At 35.5% G+C, this 16,813-nt stretch overlaps 1 protein-coding gene across 10 annotated transcripts in view; it reads left to right on the top strand.

Annotated features, from left to right (window-relative positions):
- Ralyl (RALY RNA binding protein like) overlaps positions 1-16,813 on the top strand; it is a 690,262-nt gene that overhangs the window by 451,231 nt on the left and 222,218 nt on the right. Inside the window, exon 1 of one of the 10 annotated variants that reach the window (XM_052715024.1) lies at positions 6,494-6,646. The exons of 8 other annotated variants lie outside the window; for them this stretch is intronic. In XM_052715024.1, the coding sequence (XP_052570984.1) occupies positions 6,610-6,646 (37 nt within the window). In that variant the 5' untranslated portion in view covers positions 6,494-6,609. Of the gene's footprint in view, positions 1-6,493; positions 6,647-16,813 lie in introns of those variants that run through there. One more of the 10 variants, XM_052715023.1, reaches the window with a different exon arrangement.

Genomic DNA, 16,813 nt, shown 5'->3' with positions numbered 1-16,813 from the left:
TGCACTTTTGTTACAAATACAATTTCTTTTTCAGATGTAATTTATCAATGGTGTGTTCAATTTGCAGACTTTTGAACCACAAGATGGGGAAGGTTGACAGTAGATAAAATACAAGACAGGGCAAAAAATAATTTAAAAAAAAAATAGGAAACTAGATGGTGATCCTGTTCAAGCCTAGAAAAAAGAAAGTACACATAAGCTTGAAGGAAGAAATTACCTAAAAAACACAGAAAATGAAAGGAAACACCCTAGGAAATGAGCAACTGTGTAAAAGTTTAGTTAGCATTTATGTCTCCATGGAAGTTGGTCTGCCTGCTCCTCATGGGCTCTTTGCTGGCCAGCACCCTTGTTTTGATTCTGCATATCCTGTTCAGATCTTCTCCAATTAGCTGACCACTGGAGCAGCACTTACCCCACAAACACACCAGGACTATGCTTTACTAGTGTAGCTCCATAGCACTCAGCAGCTCTATGTGTTTTAATGCAGGGTGAAGGATGGACAGACAGATGATAGGTGGTTGGACAAATGGGTGAACAGGTGTTCAGACAGACTGAAGATATTAGTAGAAGGATAAAAAGTATACACATCTCATTTTACAGCTCTGATATGAAAATGCAGTCCAAAATTTTCATAGTCACAGAAACTAATATGACAACAGAATCGGTTTTTATTTCCTTTGTAAACACAGCACAGTCCCTTCATCTCAACACACAAAATCAAAAGCTTAGGCGTAGAGAGTGTAATATGGATTCCTCCACACCATCTTCTAGACTATGTAGACTGCTAAAGCAAAATGTAATAAGCTGCTTGATAGTCCAGTAGAAATATATTAACCAGAATTCCAGAGACTTTTAAGTACAAGACCAAGGTCTTGGACAATTCAGCACCATGTTGAAGGACATTTTTTTTCCCGGTTCAAGGAAGATAATATCTTTGTGTGCCCTTATGTGGTCTAAAGGGAAGGATTTCTCTAAATATTTCTAACAAGGGCACAGGCCCCATTTACAAAGCTGCCTTCATAATTTAATCACCTCCCACAAATTCTCATCCCAAATACCGTCACCATGAGCATTATATTTAAAAAATATTGCTTGAGTGGGAAGTCACAAAACTGGAAAATAATTAGAAATATACACCAGCAACAGATGTCATTATTGTTTTCATGTTTGTGAGTTAATCTGTTTCTCTTTTCTTTTTCTGAGACAAGTTTTCTCTGTTTGCCCTGACTGTCCTGGAACTCACTTTATAGACTGGACTGGCCTCAGACTCAGGTCCATCTGCCTCTGTCTCCTGAGTTAAAGCCATGCACCACCATCTCACCGTAGTGAGTTAATTCATTCCAAGAACTAGCACTTTAATGGGCTTGTCACCCTAAAGGGATTTGTGCTTCTTTGAGTCTAGTACTACTTTATACCTTTATTGTCTGAGTAAACCATCATTTCTTAAAAATACATTTAAAGGAAGTAAATTTTATGCAAACAAAACTAATTTAGTTCACATTTTAATAATGCTCTTTAATAAATTCTATAACATGCATGTATGTATATATTATTTTCTTCAAATTATTGTATGCTATTAAGTATGTGGGTATAACCAAAGGATGAAGTGAGAAGAGAAATTTTTACTACTCTTCAAGTGCTGCAAATTAATCCAATTATAATTGGAAAGTGATGCATCTGAGTCTGGATAATTAAATATAAGCTTAAACAAAGAGATGAAGCTTAAATACGATTGCACGGGAAGACTACAAAGAGAGGGAGCCGAAGCAAGGGAGAGGCTCCAGAAACACTGCCACTAACGAGTCACTGAAAGTAAAGTCGATTGTGTGATGAGTTGTAAAAGAGACACAATTTAGCGTTGTTTAACATTTGTAAGAATTAAATACTTCAAAAGCTTAATGATTTCAAAGACTTCTTTGATGTTAGAGCACAAGAAACTGGAGAAAGTCCAAAGAAGTGAATAAAGACTTCATAAAATCCAATTATGTTTTTCTAAAAACAAAAGGAAGCCTTTTCCAGATGTACTTAAAATTTTTAATAAAAAACAACCAAGAAGTAGAGACTTGATTTGTTTTCTTGTTTCACTTCAACCAGTCAGGGATAAAAGAGCATTATTCTCAAAATTAATATTATAAGAGCCATTATTACAAATGAAAACAAATGAACTTGAGATAGTTTTATATTTCTCCCTTAAAAACAAAAACAATGATTAACTTAGTATAGAAAAGAAATTGAGGTTCTAGAGGAAATGAAAAGAAATTGATCTTAAAGTGATATTGAATATTTAGTAAAGCTTTATATTATCAGCTATCAGAAAAGTTGATTTCTCATGAATAGATGTGGATCCAATACCAGGATATTTTGGCAAGATTTCGAGTAACTTTATATACATCTGTGGAAGGATGAAGGTATTTTCATGTATTTCCATTCTTAAAAATGTGGGTTGATTCTAATGCAGCAGTTGAAAGTCATGGGGTTGTCACTTGGAACAGATATAGACTTTGTCTCAACAGCTAACATAAACTGTATTTGCAAAAAGGCATTTCAAAAAAGTAAAAGCCTTCATGTCAGACATGAGAAAAGACAGTGGTAACACAGGCCCAACTGGCATGATGAGGAAAAAAAAGCAAGAGAATATGCTCTTAGCATCCCTGTCTTTTCAGGATGAGGATGCCATAAAACCAAGGTTATCTGTTGGCAGATGGTCAAACCAGAGAAGAACTGAGAAGAGAAGAATTAAGATATGGATAACTCACAACACTTAAGGAAAATAGTTTTGAAGAATGTTTTCCAAAGGAAATGTTCTGTGATAACTTGAAAAACCCCAATTTTAAATCCCTGCTGGGAGTCCATGATCCAAATTGCTTGAGGTAATCAAGGTTTCACTGAGTTTTTCCACCAACAGTTCCTAAGTGACACCAGTTGTGTGCCAGCCACCTACTCAATGATCTTGGTGGCATAATATTATATCATTTCAGTTTTTATGTTTGTTTTAAGATGTCTCTGACATTTCAGTATCACTGAGTTTAACTTGTGTCATAATAACATTCTCAGAACTTCTTGTGTCTTGAATTTCATAGAAACTTTTGGGAAAATCACTATTTAATATTTTACAACATATAAGGAGTTGGGACTTTGAGATTTGCTGATAGTCTAGCATTATTGAAATACAGAGAGAAGGCAGATCACCATTCTATCAGAAATAAGGACAGTTGCTAGTGTAACCAAATCAGTTTTGGCTCAAAACTTGAAAGCCCCCAACCCCTGATCTATTAGTATTTCATTTTTTTTTTTTTTACAAATTATTACATTTATTTTCCTAACCTACTAATTCTTATTGACCATGGTTTTTGTGGATTCTCACTTATTTCCTATATAGCTTCTGAAAATAACCCTTCTACTTTACAAGGCATGCTGCATCTGGCTGTCTCTGAAGAACATCAGTCAGATTTGAAGCAGGACCGCATACTTTGCTGTCTGTGAGATTTAACCTCTGAGTCTCACTTTACTGAAACATTAAGTGAGAATGAGGGTGACAATCATAATAGTAAAGCAGTAATAGAAATACATACTTCAGAGGGTAGTTTTTAGTATCTGATGGAGTTATGAAATTTCTCAGTGTCAGCTCTTGTTAAGCCACACAGCATTCACTCTCAGTGGTGATCTTCAGGACACATGGTGTCTTTGAGTTTTGTGCCTTTCCAGATCTCCAGAGGGTTCTTTAATAGAGAGCCCAGAAGTTACCCACAGCACTTATATTATTCAGACTTAATTCTTACAGATGTAATTCCCAAAAAAATTCTCTGTCAGATGTACAGTGTATTTGTTACCATGCTATGGAAGCTTCCTTGTTTCCAAATTTGGGATAGTATATAGGCAACAGAATTAATGTTTGAAAAAGTATGTTTGGCACAAAGATGCATTCTCTCTGTCTCTGTCTCTCTGCCTGTGTGTCTGTGTGTCTCTGTCTCACACACACATATGAGCACATGTGCACACACACACAGAGAGAGAGAGAGAGAGAGAGAGAGAGAGAGAGAGAGAGAGAGAGAGAGAGAGAGAAAGAGAGGCATATATTTATTACTTGGTTGCTCTTAGAAGATCAGATGCTCCCTTTCCATCTGGCTTTCTGTCCCCTGTTCCTTATAACTAACTATGCCAAGGTGGGTGCTTATGGTGTTTTCTTCTCAGGTACGTCTGAGATGCCCAATTCATATAGTCAAAAGTCTTCCAATATTTAAGCCATTAGGCTCAACTGTAAAACTCAAGAGTGTAGGAACTGTATTCTCCAATGTGAGCAAAGTAACATTAGAAAGGATTGATAAAATAGAATCCCTCTATGTATCCTGAAAAAGTCAATGATGATGTGATGGTGCAAGTTTTGCTTGATAAGGGATGTCAGTCATAGGTGAATACATGACAGACAATTTACCTTAACAGTTACGATGATGGCAGGATGAGTTGCTGTTCATATGGGATAAACCTAGATGAATAATGTGATCTGCATAAAAAGTGTTCAAGTTGATAGTAATGATAGAAAATGAAGAACTAATATTGTAAACAGGAAATGCATGGTTTTTACTATTATATAATCCTATAGTAATGCTGAAATTACAGACACTTGTTTCCTTATAGCATTAGTCTATCACTACCTAATAACCATTAACTCTCTTTTTCTCCGTATCATGCATATATACTATATATTTGAAAAATATTTTCTAATTTTGCTGGATTAAAACAGTTTTTATGGTCTGCAATCTACTTGTTATTGTATCTAAGAAAAGAATACTGACTTTTATAAAGGAATCATTGTCTACTTGATATGACTTTGTTTCAGTAATGCTAAGGTATACCTTCACAACTCTAAGTATATATAATTTAATGCAAATCAGAGAACATTTAAGGTAGCCAAGTAAACAAAGGATAGATATGAAAAAATAAGTATTTGAATTAGTAAGGTCATTACACATTTGTATTTGCCTATTTTCTGACTCCATTGATAATTTATAATTTATTAAATTATTTATAATTTATTAAAAATTATATATTATGCAAGTATTTGTTGAGGTTCTACTCTGTACTAGTTTCTAGTCTGAGCTCTTGATAATCTCTGCTAAAGAAAACAAAGTTCTGTAATGAGGAACAAATGTCTCAATAAAAAAGATAATTGAAAACAAGTTAGAGTACACAATCACAGGTGAATGCTAAATATTAATGAGAAAACTAATCAAGAGAAGAGGTTATGGGACACATGCTAAACTATACAAGAATACACAAGTAGGGGACAGATAACTATTCTTTGAGAGGAGATGTAATGCTGTGATCTCTAGCATCCTTGCTGAAGTAGTCAAAAGTAGAGGATGCTGTACAAAATATTGAAAACCTATTGAATGACATTCTTAACATCTCTAATTATGAAATGTAATAATGACTATAATATAAAATGATCTTTACACTCAAATAACCCATCTATTAAGGCTCACAAATGTATTTTCTCTAACTACCTATTCTAACTAAAAAAAGAATTTTGGCAGCTGAAAATGGCCACCTCTGCTGCTCTAATTGAAGGGGAACTTAAAACATAATCCAGATATCTTATTATCTAGACATGCTACACTGTTGTGTGTGGGCCCCCCTTTATTGGAAACAAAAGGGGAAGAAAACCACTTGAGAAGGATTTAACAGCCCCTAACACTCAGGAGTATCTGGGTTAGGAACATCCCTGAGCTGGATGCCCAACAATGTTCTCTGGATAGAGTGCACTGCATATGAATTCCCAGGTGCCCTCCTCTCCTTCTTGTTAGACCATGAAACGTTTTTAGGTAAGGTTTCACCTCAGTACTGTGAAAGTAAAGGACTGGATACTGAAATGAGGTTGCAGGTAGATGGAAGGTTCTAGAAAAACTTTCCGTAAGGAGCAGCAGAATGCCCGGCATGAGTTAGATACTCTTTCAGCCTGAGTACCCAGTTTCAACTGTGTACCCCTCATTTTTTGGTTCAAATGCTAAGCATGCAGTTCTGCTTTTCTGTCAGAGTACACACTGGTTAGGGAAATAGACAACATGGCAAGTGATAACTGCTTCAATAATTAAATATACAAAATTCATGAGGCGGCAGAGGAGGAAAAGATTAAGTAGAATTTCTTAGCAAAATACAGATCGCAGTGTTTTGGAGTGGCCAAAGGATCTGTGAACTCATAAGATACTTTTTTAATATTTGAAAATACCGAACAAGGCTCTTCATGTTTCACACTTTAATTTTCAGCTTACTGTTCCAGCTAACTGCATGAATCTGTTCTTAATTCAGCTTTGCTCCAAGCACAACACTTTAATAGTCTAGATCTTATTAGAGAACTTAAGTAATATTGGTTGGGGGGTTAGAAAATTATATATATTTTCTGGTAGATTTGCATTGGACAGAGTGGGTACAGGCAGTGGCACATCCCTGTAATTTTATGAGAATGGTATTGCCCTGGCTTTCACTGTGTGATTGCTGGTTACCTTCTGTCAGCGAGCAACAGCCTTACTGCAAAGCAGGAGCAGAACCCGTCTCTTTGTCTCCGTGGTCAAATCAATTACTTCTTAGAAAGTCGGCATTTCCCTTTTCAGAATGACCATGTACAGGAGCAAACGCAGACATCAGAGATGTAAGTAGATGCTGACCCAACTTTCTCATATGACTGTGGTGAGAAAAACATACTTGATTTCTTAAAAGACTAATCATGACTCCTTCCGATAGATGCTGGTAGTAAGAAAGATTCTGTAGCTCTTTTAACCCTAACCTTTGTCTTTATCCCTGTTACATGCTTGAAAGATGTTAGGGGAGAGGGGATAATTTGCTTGTTACTATGGTAACCCTTGGAAAGGTTTACAAAATCAACAGAGAAACAGATCCAATGCAGTTTCAGCCTAGCTCAGCAGCCTTCATTCATGCAGGGTGCTGGACAGCTCTTCCCTTCTCTGTGAGTGATAGATTTTTCTTTCTTGGAAGTCTATTGAAAGGTTTGAGAAGCCAGTGTAAAACTTCTATTCATGCCTCCAGTTTCAATTACAAAATCTCAAGGGAAAGAAAGCAGTTCAGAATGGAGGAGGGATAGTTAACTGTGAATGACAAGGTGAATATTTAATAGTCTATGCACTGCCAAACTTCTTGGTCCAGATAATGTTCGTAACGTAGCCCACTATGGACACCATTTCAAAGGGTTAAAGGGAGTAATCTGGAATCCTCCCAAAGGAGCCGATTCTCACTATAAAGGAACGAAGCTAAGTCCACAACATAGATTATTATGGAGCCCAAACCCTAAGGATTTAGCTGAAAATCAAAGACTGATAATAAAACTGTCTCATGGCAAAGCAACATACTTCCCATGAAAACCTTCCCAATTACATCTTTCTCTAGTAAGTAAAACTTTCTTACTTTATCTTTTCTGTTGTGGAAAGTAAATATAATCAGTGAGCTCCAAATGGCCTGTCACTGACTCTGTTTGCCATTTACACAGGTATTGGCAACTTATTCATTAGTCAAATCTGTGCTTTCTAATTCTTCATTACAGTGTATTTAGATGTTATGGAATTATTTAAAAAGCAGAAAAAATATCAGCAGCAATTCATCTGTCAAAAATCCAAAACCTGATAGAAATGCATTGTTGTATCTCATCATTTAATATTTAGTCTACGTAGAACTAACATTGTCCTTGTTCAGTGAAGTTTCATGAGCCACGCAAACCTCTGAGTGCTAGGGCTATCAGCTTGATACTAGCTCTTTCTTATAACCAAGATAAAATACTGGAATCTGCTATACTTTCTTCATAAAAATGATTGGTGTGAAGTCTACAAATATATTGATGATTAATTTCCTTGTCATTTCCTCCTATAAGAATGAATCTAAATTATGCATGTGTTTGAAACACATCTCCTTCCTCTATGCCTGCATCTTTTATACACCTCCTCATTTTTCCCCTTGAGAGTAATCATCGCCTTAATGCATATAGCAAATAAACGATTCACAGAAAAAAATCACACTCAGTCTTTCTCCCACTAAAATGTGCTTGCTGAAGTCTGCGATTAAGCAGCAGGAGGAAATTGTGAATTACAGGAGACAAACCAGGAGATGTATAATTATACAGGCATGAACACAGTAGGGTGAACTAAAATGCTGTAGCTTAAAAATATCTAAGGTGTTTCATATGTTCAATTGTATCAGTTACCCGCACTGTGCTCTATTAACTGTTTCTATTTTCTAATAATGTAAAATATGAGACACTATGGATATAATAAAATTAAAATGTATAAAAGCCTGGCAATAAAAGCTAATAGAATCCTTAAATGAATTTCTATCTTGCACAAATAGTATTTGCAAGAGAAGAATGTAATATGATTGTTTTTCAACCAATAAGTATAGAAGGTGTCTGAATCACCATGTAACCAACTTCCAGGCCATTTCCCTTTCTCATATCATTTATGTGTGTGCTTGATCATGTCAAAAGCATTATAATCTCCTAAGGCAATTGTACTCCAATTAAGGAAATAATTGCACACTTAACAAAATTTCACTGTAGGTAGAAAACAGTGTTTTCTTGTGATCTTCATTTAAATCCAAATAGTTCATAAATTAACCTCTTTTTCTTATATCCTAAAAATTTCATAAAAATCCTCAGTAAAATGACACAACCTCCTTTTAATGTAGTCAGTGATAGGAAGGGAAAGGTACACATGGCTGTGTCAAAGCTTTGAAAAACCAGGAGAGCCAAGAGACTTGTGAGAGAGAATTTAAAATATAATTTGCACTAAGCATTTGAAAATCCTTGTGGGACTTTTAAATCAATTCCTTACTCACATCTGGATTAGCTAGTTGTAATTTTTGCATAAGAGGAGAGGTGGCTAGTGCCACCTGTTTCCTTGATTCGGGGGAGCAGTTCCATTGGAAAATGTCCACCCTCAATGCTCCCTCAATGGTGCCTACCCTTGGTTCTCCCTCAACGGTGCTCACCCTTAGTGCTCCCTCAATGGTGCTCACCCTCGGTGCCCCCTCAATGGTGCCCACCTTCACTGCTCCCTCAATGGTGCCCACCTTCACTGCTCCCTCAATGGTGCCTCCCCTTGGTGCCCCCTCAATGATGCTCCCCCTCAGTGTTCCCTCAGTGGTGCCCAACTCACTCGATGATGACAACTCCTTATTGCACAAATGTAAACCAGCTCTCAGATACATGATTTGCTGAATGGTTTTTGAAAATATTTGCATGTTTCAGTGCTGATTTTTGGGGGAGTCAAACAGATCACTTTAAGGAAGTCTAATACTCAGTATCTATTTTTAAAAATTAGTTTGCCTGGGAAACTGTGATTATTATGTATGACTTTTAACTATTGTGTTTTATACTATTTTCTCATGTTTTCAAAATGTTATTTATGAAAATCAATAATTTAAATTTTGAAAAACTCATGTTATGTATAAACAAGGAATACTTGTAACCTCTCTTACTGAAACTCCAGATGACCTTGAGAAAGCATCTTTCGAGCTTTTGGGAGAAATATAGATACTTTTTTATAAAAAATGAACATACTTTAGAAATACAAACAGAGGAAAACAAATGCAGAACCCACTGGCATGTTATTGAGAATGTTCAGAACAGAATAACCTTGTTTTAAAATACGTTACATTTTATCTCTTACTGAATTGGAACAGGTATTAATTTTGTTATTGATAATGGAATATTTGGGTCGGCTCACCTTCCTTAGCCTTTTACCATGTGTACTGGCTAGTCTTATGTCAGCTTGACACAAGCTAGTGTTATCTCAAAGGAGGGAACCTCAACTGGGAAAATGCCCTCCTAAGATCCAGCTGTAAAGCATTTTCTTAATCAGTGTCTGATGGAGGAGGGCCCAGTCCATGGTGGGTGTTGCCAGCCCTGTGCTGGTGGTCCTGGGTTCTATAAGAAAGCAGGGTTAGCAAGCCATGAAGAGTAAGTCAGTAAGCAGCACTCCTCCATGGCCTCTGCACCAGCTCCTGTCTCCAGGTTCCTGCCTTGTTTCAGAGCCTGTTCTGACTTTCTTTGATGATGAACAGAGATTTGTATTTGTGAGCCAAATAAATACTATCCTTCCTAACTCACCTTTGATCATGGGGTCTTGTCACAGCAATAGGAACCTTATTTAAGATACCAAGGAACAAATGGATGTGGTTACTTTGAGAGCAGAATAACAGCCACCAGGGTTCTTGATAAATAATCTAGTCCACTGTCTATCACTTTGGCAGGGTGCAATTTCTTCTGTAACTTGTAAAGGAAGTTTCAAGGTGTTTTCCATCTTCATCCTTCAGTTCCTGCACCACATAGGCCTTTCCTTGTCATTCTTATCTAATTCATTGGATGGTTCTCCTTAACCAGAATGGTCATTCTAATCTTGAAGGCTATAGATTCATGAGAGACCATAGAAAGACTGCAAAGGACCCTAGAATCCATATGAATGTTGGTTTTTGCCTGTCAAATGAAGAAAGATACATATGTATATGCCTATACACATGTATGTACATACACGATATATGTATGTAACTATTTGAATTCTAAAATAAACTTAATAAAAATTAATGTATTTAAAAGATAATATTACTGCTACTGTATATATATATAATCAAAACATTACACTGTAATTCATAAATACATGAGAATACTTTTTTAATAAAAATTACTTGTAAAGTTGATGCTACATTTGTAATTATTATGCATGCAGTACCATAACTTTTATATAAAACTACATCAGAGGCACATCTTACACAGTGTTCAAAATTTTTCATATTCAAAAAAATTAAAAATTACTGAACTAGAAAATGAATACAGATATGCATATTTACAGAAGAGTTACCTCCTCAGTATTTGCCTTCTGAAAATACCTGTATATAGTCTAGTCTTTTTCAGACTAGCAGATCATACCTAAACCTGAGTTAAACCTCCATCTCCTTCCTTGACCATCTCCCTATTAACAGATGGCACTCACTCCCTTTCTCTGTGCCTTGACCATGCTTCTTTCTGTAGATTGATGGCACTCATTTACATTTGAATATGCAGACAACTTGTCTGTTCAGAGTGTCACCCAAATTCTCATTTGAGTTAGTTCTCTCTAATTTCCAGGTCTACTTTCTCATCTCTTTTGAATATTTTGCACTTTTATAGATGATTTCTTCTTTCTGTATTGTATGTAGGAAATTATCTCTTAATTTCACTCATCTTTCGTTTCTGTTGTGGTATTTTCCAAAAATTGTTGCATCCTTAATCCTAATTGTTCAGGGAAGTTTAATCATCCAAAGATTTGTATTTAACCATTTATTACTATTCAGACATCACTCTAGTATTAGGTCTACAGCAGTGCATGCTATGGTGTTTTGCTGGGCACTGGAAGATGATGTGTACTAGTACACATCATATGATATGAAAATATGACTTGGAATAACAAATAAAGGAATTTTGGAAGGTGGAATGGGATACTTGCTCTGTATGGTATAATTATGAAATGCCGTTCTGAGTAAGACAGCAGACCTTGCTAAAGTAGAGAGCTGCAAGGATTCAGTGAGTGGTTCTCCTTACCTCTGCATAGTTCCCTGATGTGTTCAAGGAGGTGTGGAACAATGAATGCAAGGGTGTATGGAATAACACAAGTGAGAAAGCTCCCAGAGAACTTGGACAATTGAAGGACAGGAGTTTTGTAAGTAAAATGAGAGTAAATAGATGAAGTCAAAAAGTATCAGAAATATAGGAGAAATCGACAAACCTAGGAACATAGAATTTAATGCATTTCACTTGTAACTGAATACATACATATTGCATATCTACTAAATTACTTAAATACTTGTAATTGACTTTGTGATGTAACTTTTTAGAACATAGAAAAGAACCACATTATTAAATATTAACCCAACAATCATAGAATGATATTTCTCATCTTTTTACTTCACAATCAACTTTAGATACCCAGAGATCACAAATATATAATTTTATTAGCTACATTTTCTATTCTTATCAATTTTATTCTTAATATATTTGTATTGATGAAATATTAACCTTATTTATCTATAAATTCTGTTATAGAAACTAAATTAATAACTTGGTAGAACTGCTGTTAAGTCATCTTGGTTACTAAAAGGGTCAAAGAAGCCTGCTGCCAGTTTCAGGTCAAACAGAACTGGTACCCTTAGTGTTCTGTTATGATTAGAAAATGAATTGTCCCAACTGCCAGTTCCATATTTATTGCTGCATTAAGTTTTAGATAAGTTTATCATAATTATTTAATGAAATTATTTATTATAAATTACTAAGATAAAAAGATTATTTAGAACAAATATTTATTACTAGTGATCTCTCTCCTACTATGATGGTTAGGTAATTGATTAACTAATTAACTACTAATTCTCAAATTATTTCATTCTCTGAAATAGTGATACTTTTGTTACACATCTAGTTAAGCATATCATCTGTATTTTAAAATATTTTTAAGTTTACATTTCTGAGTGATTGATTAGAAGTTTGACTGGTAAAAATCTCTCCAGAGGGCCCTGAAAAATTCAATTCTTTGTTTCTCTAGTATTGATGTTGGAAATTTTGTTCTGACATTTGAATTTTCTCTAGCCTCTTTTTCTTCTCAATATTAATTCTATAACTGGTATGAATTGAGAAGTTGCATCTTTATACATTCCTCTATGGAATTAAATCTACATGAATAGAATTGAGATGGTCATTTGAGTATGCACATTGGGACTGTACATGCCAACCATGAGGCAGAGATGTACAAAGGCTGACTGACAACTACCCCCCCCATACACATTTACCTTAAGTAGAAATGCATACATTCTGCCTCATGCTTAACCACAGGTTTTACAACCTTTAGCCAGTGGATCTTTCTGCCAGTAGTAATACGGGTTTGTTCTCTGTGTCTGTCTGTCTGTCTGTCCCTCTGTCCCTCCCACCCCACTTCCTCCCCCTTGTACCTCTCTTTTTCTCTACTCAGCAATGATTCACAGAAAGGTGATTTTATAGATGGAAAGCATTTTTTGCATTTGTAAATTTTCTCCTCTCTGCTATCCAGAAACAACTCAAACCTCACACACCACCTTCTTTTAATTTCCCATGTCCTAAAATTGTGTTCTGTACTTACTACTAAATTTACATAAAAATCAAAACATCGACTCTTCCCTCAGGTGGTCAGGTACAAGAACTCAACAGAATATCATTTATCTGTTCAAGGAATGTTACAGTTAAAAATAATATACATGAGAATTTACTAAGAACAAATTATACATATGAAACAAACTAGGCACATGGCAAAATTGAGATTGCTGGCAAAGGCAGAAATCAACCCAACTCTTTAGCAAGCTACAATCTATCATTCAGAAATATCTCCTCCCAACTCATGTGTACCTCTTTCTCTGTGAATTTATTTCCTCTAGATAAAACAAAAGTGTTTTAACTCAGGACAATCTCATCTGTCTGGTTTGCTTTTATTGTCTGTATTTTTGTGGTCATGCTACAAATCTATAACTGAACAATGTCAAGAAATCTTTCTCTTCTATTATCTTCTAATAGTTTTAACAATTCAGATCTTAAACTGGACTTCCTAATATATTTGACATATTTTTGTATTTTAAATGCTAAAAGTCATAAGGCATAAATATCTTATTTCATTCTTGACATAAATTAATTTTTCCCAAAATTATTCATTGAAGAAACTGTCCTTTATCCTTTGTGTGTTCTTGGGATCTCTGTCAAAATCAGTTAACCATAAAGATGTGGATTTATTTATGGGTAACTATTCTGGTGTACTTATATATGCTTGCTTTCTATTCATTTTTCTAGTAATTTCTTAATGTCAAAAATATGTACGGAATTCAAACAGCTCATAGTAAGATAAATAACCTAATTGAGAAAAGTGAGCAGAGGTAATTTGTAAAAGAAGACATGCAAATAGTCAATAGACATATGTAAAAAAAAAAAGAGTTGGTCAACAATAACAATGAAAGTGCAAATTAAAACCAGAATCAGATACTGACTCATAGCTGTTACAATAATAATTATCAAAGAGATAAGGAGTAACAAATAGTGTAGAGAAAAATACAATTGGTTATGTTCACTGAGGAAAATAGATTGGAAGTTTTTTAAAAAATGAAAAGTAGAACTACAAATAATACACTAATTTCACATTCAGATATATACTAAAAATATAAAATAAAATCAGTTATCTCAGAAAGTACTTTGTATCCCTTTATTATTTGAAATTCTTAACAATATCCAATCCTAATATATACAAATCCCAAGTGTCCATCAATACAAAATATGCATAGAAGAAAAATGCAATGTGAACACAAAATAGAATACTACACTGCTTTAAAAAGTGGCAGATTCTGTTATTTAAGATAATATGGCAAAACCTGAAGGCCAAATATTACATTATCTCAATTATATGTGGGCTCAAAAATTGTTAAACTTATAGAAGCAGAGATTATTATGGTGATTGCCAGAGCATGTGTAAGAGTCAGTGAGGTGTCTTATGGTCTAGGGCTTTGATGAAACACTATGACCAAAAGCAACTTGAGGAAAAGAGTGTCTATTTCAGCTTACAACTCTCAGGTCATAATCCATCTCTGAGGGAAGTTAGGGCAGGAACTCAAGGCAGGAACCTGCAAGCAGGAATTGAATCCAAGCCATGATGTGGTCCTGCTAACCAGTTCACTTCTCATATCTTCTTCAGCTTGTTTTATTTAATACAACACAGGAAGCTGTATAGGTGCCTTTTTATATATGCCTACAAAAGGTTGGCACCATGCAACCTTTTACTATTATCAATAATTAATCAAGAAAATTTCCCATGTGCTTGTGTACAGGCCAATTTTATGAAGTGATTTAGTTTTTTCAATTAAGATTCATTCTTCCCAGGTATGTCTAGGTTTGTGTCAATGTGGTAAAATACAACCAGAACAGAGGTGTTAATTAAAAGTTACAAATTTTAGATAGAAAGATAAAGGTATTATGAAGCATGATGATGACAGTGATAATACATTGCTTGAAAAATCTTGAGTAGCTTGTAAATGTTCTTACCATAATGATACGACAAATACGTTTTAAAAGCATACCAATTGCCCCAATTAGGCCATTTACAATGTGTACATATGTCATTGCCTTTAATGATTCAGCAATGTATCCTATAATTCTTACCAGTTGCAAATGCATAAAACAAAATTTAAAGAAAATGCTTTCATGAGCAAAGATTCTCTGATAAAATTATAACAAAAGGCCGGGCGGTGGTGGCGCACGCCTTTAATCCTAGCACTCGGGAGGCAGAGGCAGGCGGATCTCTGTGAGTTCGAGGCCAGCCTGGTCTACAGCGCGAGATCCAGGAAAAGTGCAAAGCTACACAGAGAAACCCTGTCTCGAAAAAAAAAAATTATAAGAAAAGATAATAATTCATGAGAATGATGAAATTAGATGGGAAATAAATTTTTATTGTTATATATGTCTCATTCTTGGTGACTTAATCAGTATTCTATTGCTGTGAAGAGACACCATGACCATTGCAACTTTTGTAAAGGAAAACATTTACTTACAGATTTCTTATAGTTTCCAGGGTATAGTCCATCATCTCATGGTGGGAAATATGGTGGCATGCAGGTGGTAATGTTAGCTGAGAATGCTGCATCTGGTTCCACAGACAGCAGAGAGAGCCACTAGACTTAACTGGAGGGTTTGAAACCACAAGTTCCACCCATAATGACATACTTTCTCCAACAAGGCCACACATACTCCAACAAGGTAAAACATCCTAATCCCTCTCAAGTTAGCACAATTTCCTAATGACCAAGCATTTCAATATATGAGCCTATGGGGGCCATTGCTATTCACATCACCAATGTAAACTACCTAGCCACCATAGGCTTGTAACCATATGTGGTGGTTTGAATAAAAATGCCCCTCAAAAGCTCACAGGGAGAGGCACTATTAGGTGTGACGTTTTGGGAGTAGTTATAGTCTTTTGGGAGGAAGTATATCAATTGAGGTGGGCTTTGAGTTTCAAAAGTTCAAGCCAGATCCAGTGGCTCTCTTTTCTTATTGCCTGAGGATCTGGGTGTAGAACTCCTAGCTACTATGTCTGCCATGCTCCCCACCATCATGGTAATGGACTAAACATATGAACCTGTAAGTCATCTCCAGTTAAATGATTTTCTTTATAAAAGTCATCATGGTCATAGTATTTCCTCACAGAAAGAGTATCCTTGACTAAGGCACCACATAAAATTGTAAAAATGCATTCAGTTTGACTTCAAACTCTTAGTCTTATGGTCTATTACAGTTTCAATGCTGTTTAAAGTTGAAATTTTAGTCTCTTCTGAGACTCAAAGAAATCTCTTAACTGTAACCCCCTATAAAGTCAAAATAAAAAGGAGATCAGACACTTTCAACACAAAATAGCACAGAATATACATTTCCATTCCTAAAGAGAGGAAGGGAGCATAGTTAGGAAATACTATACTAAAGCAAGACCTAAAACAAGCATGGAGTCTCTAAACTCTGCACCTCCATGTCTGATGTCAAAGACTCTTTAGATCTCAACTCCATTCATCTTCTTTGACTGCAACACACCTCTTCCTCTTGGGGTGGTTCCACTTCCCATTAGCAGCTTACCTGAGCAGGTATCTGACAGCTCTGACAACTCTAACATCTTGGGTTCTCCGAGGCAATCCAGGCTTCAGCTTCACAGCTTCTCACAATGGCCTCTCTGAACCTCAGTTCTGGGACACCCCTGACAAACACTTGGTCTCAGTGGCTTTCCTTAGTTGC

The sequence above is a fragment of the Peromyscus californicus genome, unplaced genomic scaffold (assembly GCF_007827085.1).
Source record: "Peromyscus californicus insignis strain IS unplaced genomic scaffold, ASM782708v3 Scaffold_5__1_contigs__length_169319896, whole genome shotgun sequence".
Lineage (NCBI taxonomy): Eukaryota > Metazoa > Chordata > Mammalia > Rodentia > Cricetidae > Peromyscus > Peromyscus californicus.
This window is presented reverse-complemented; position numbering and strand designations above follow the sequence as displayed.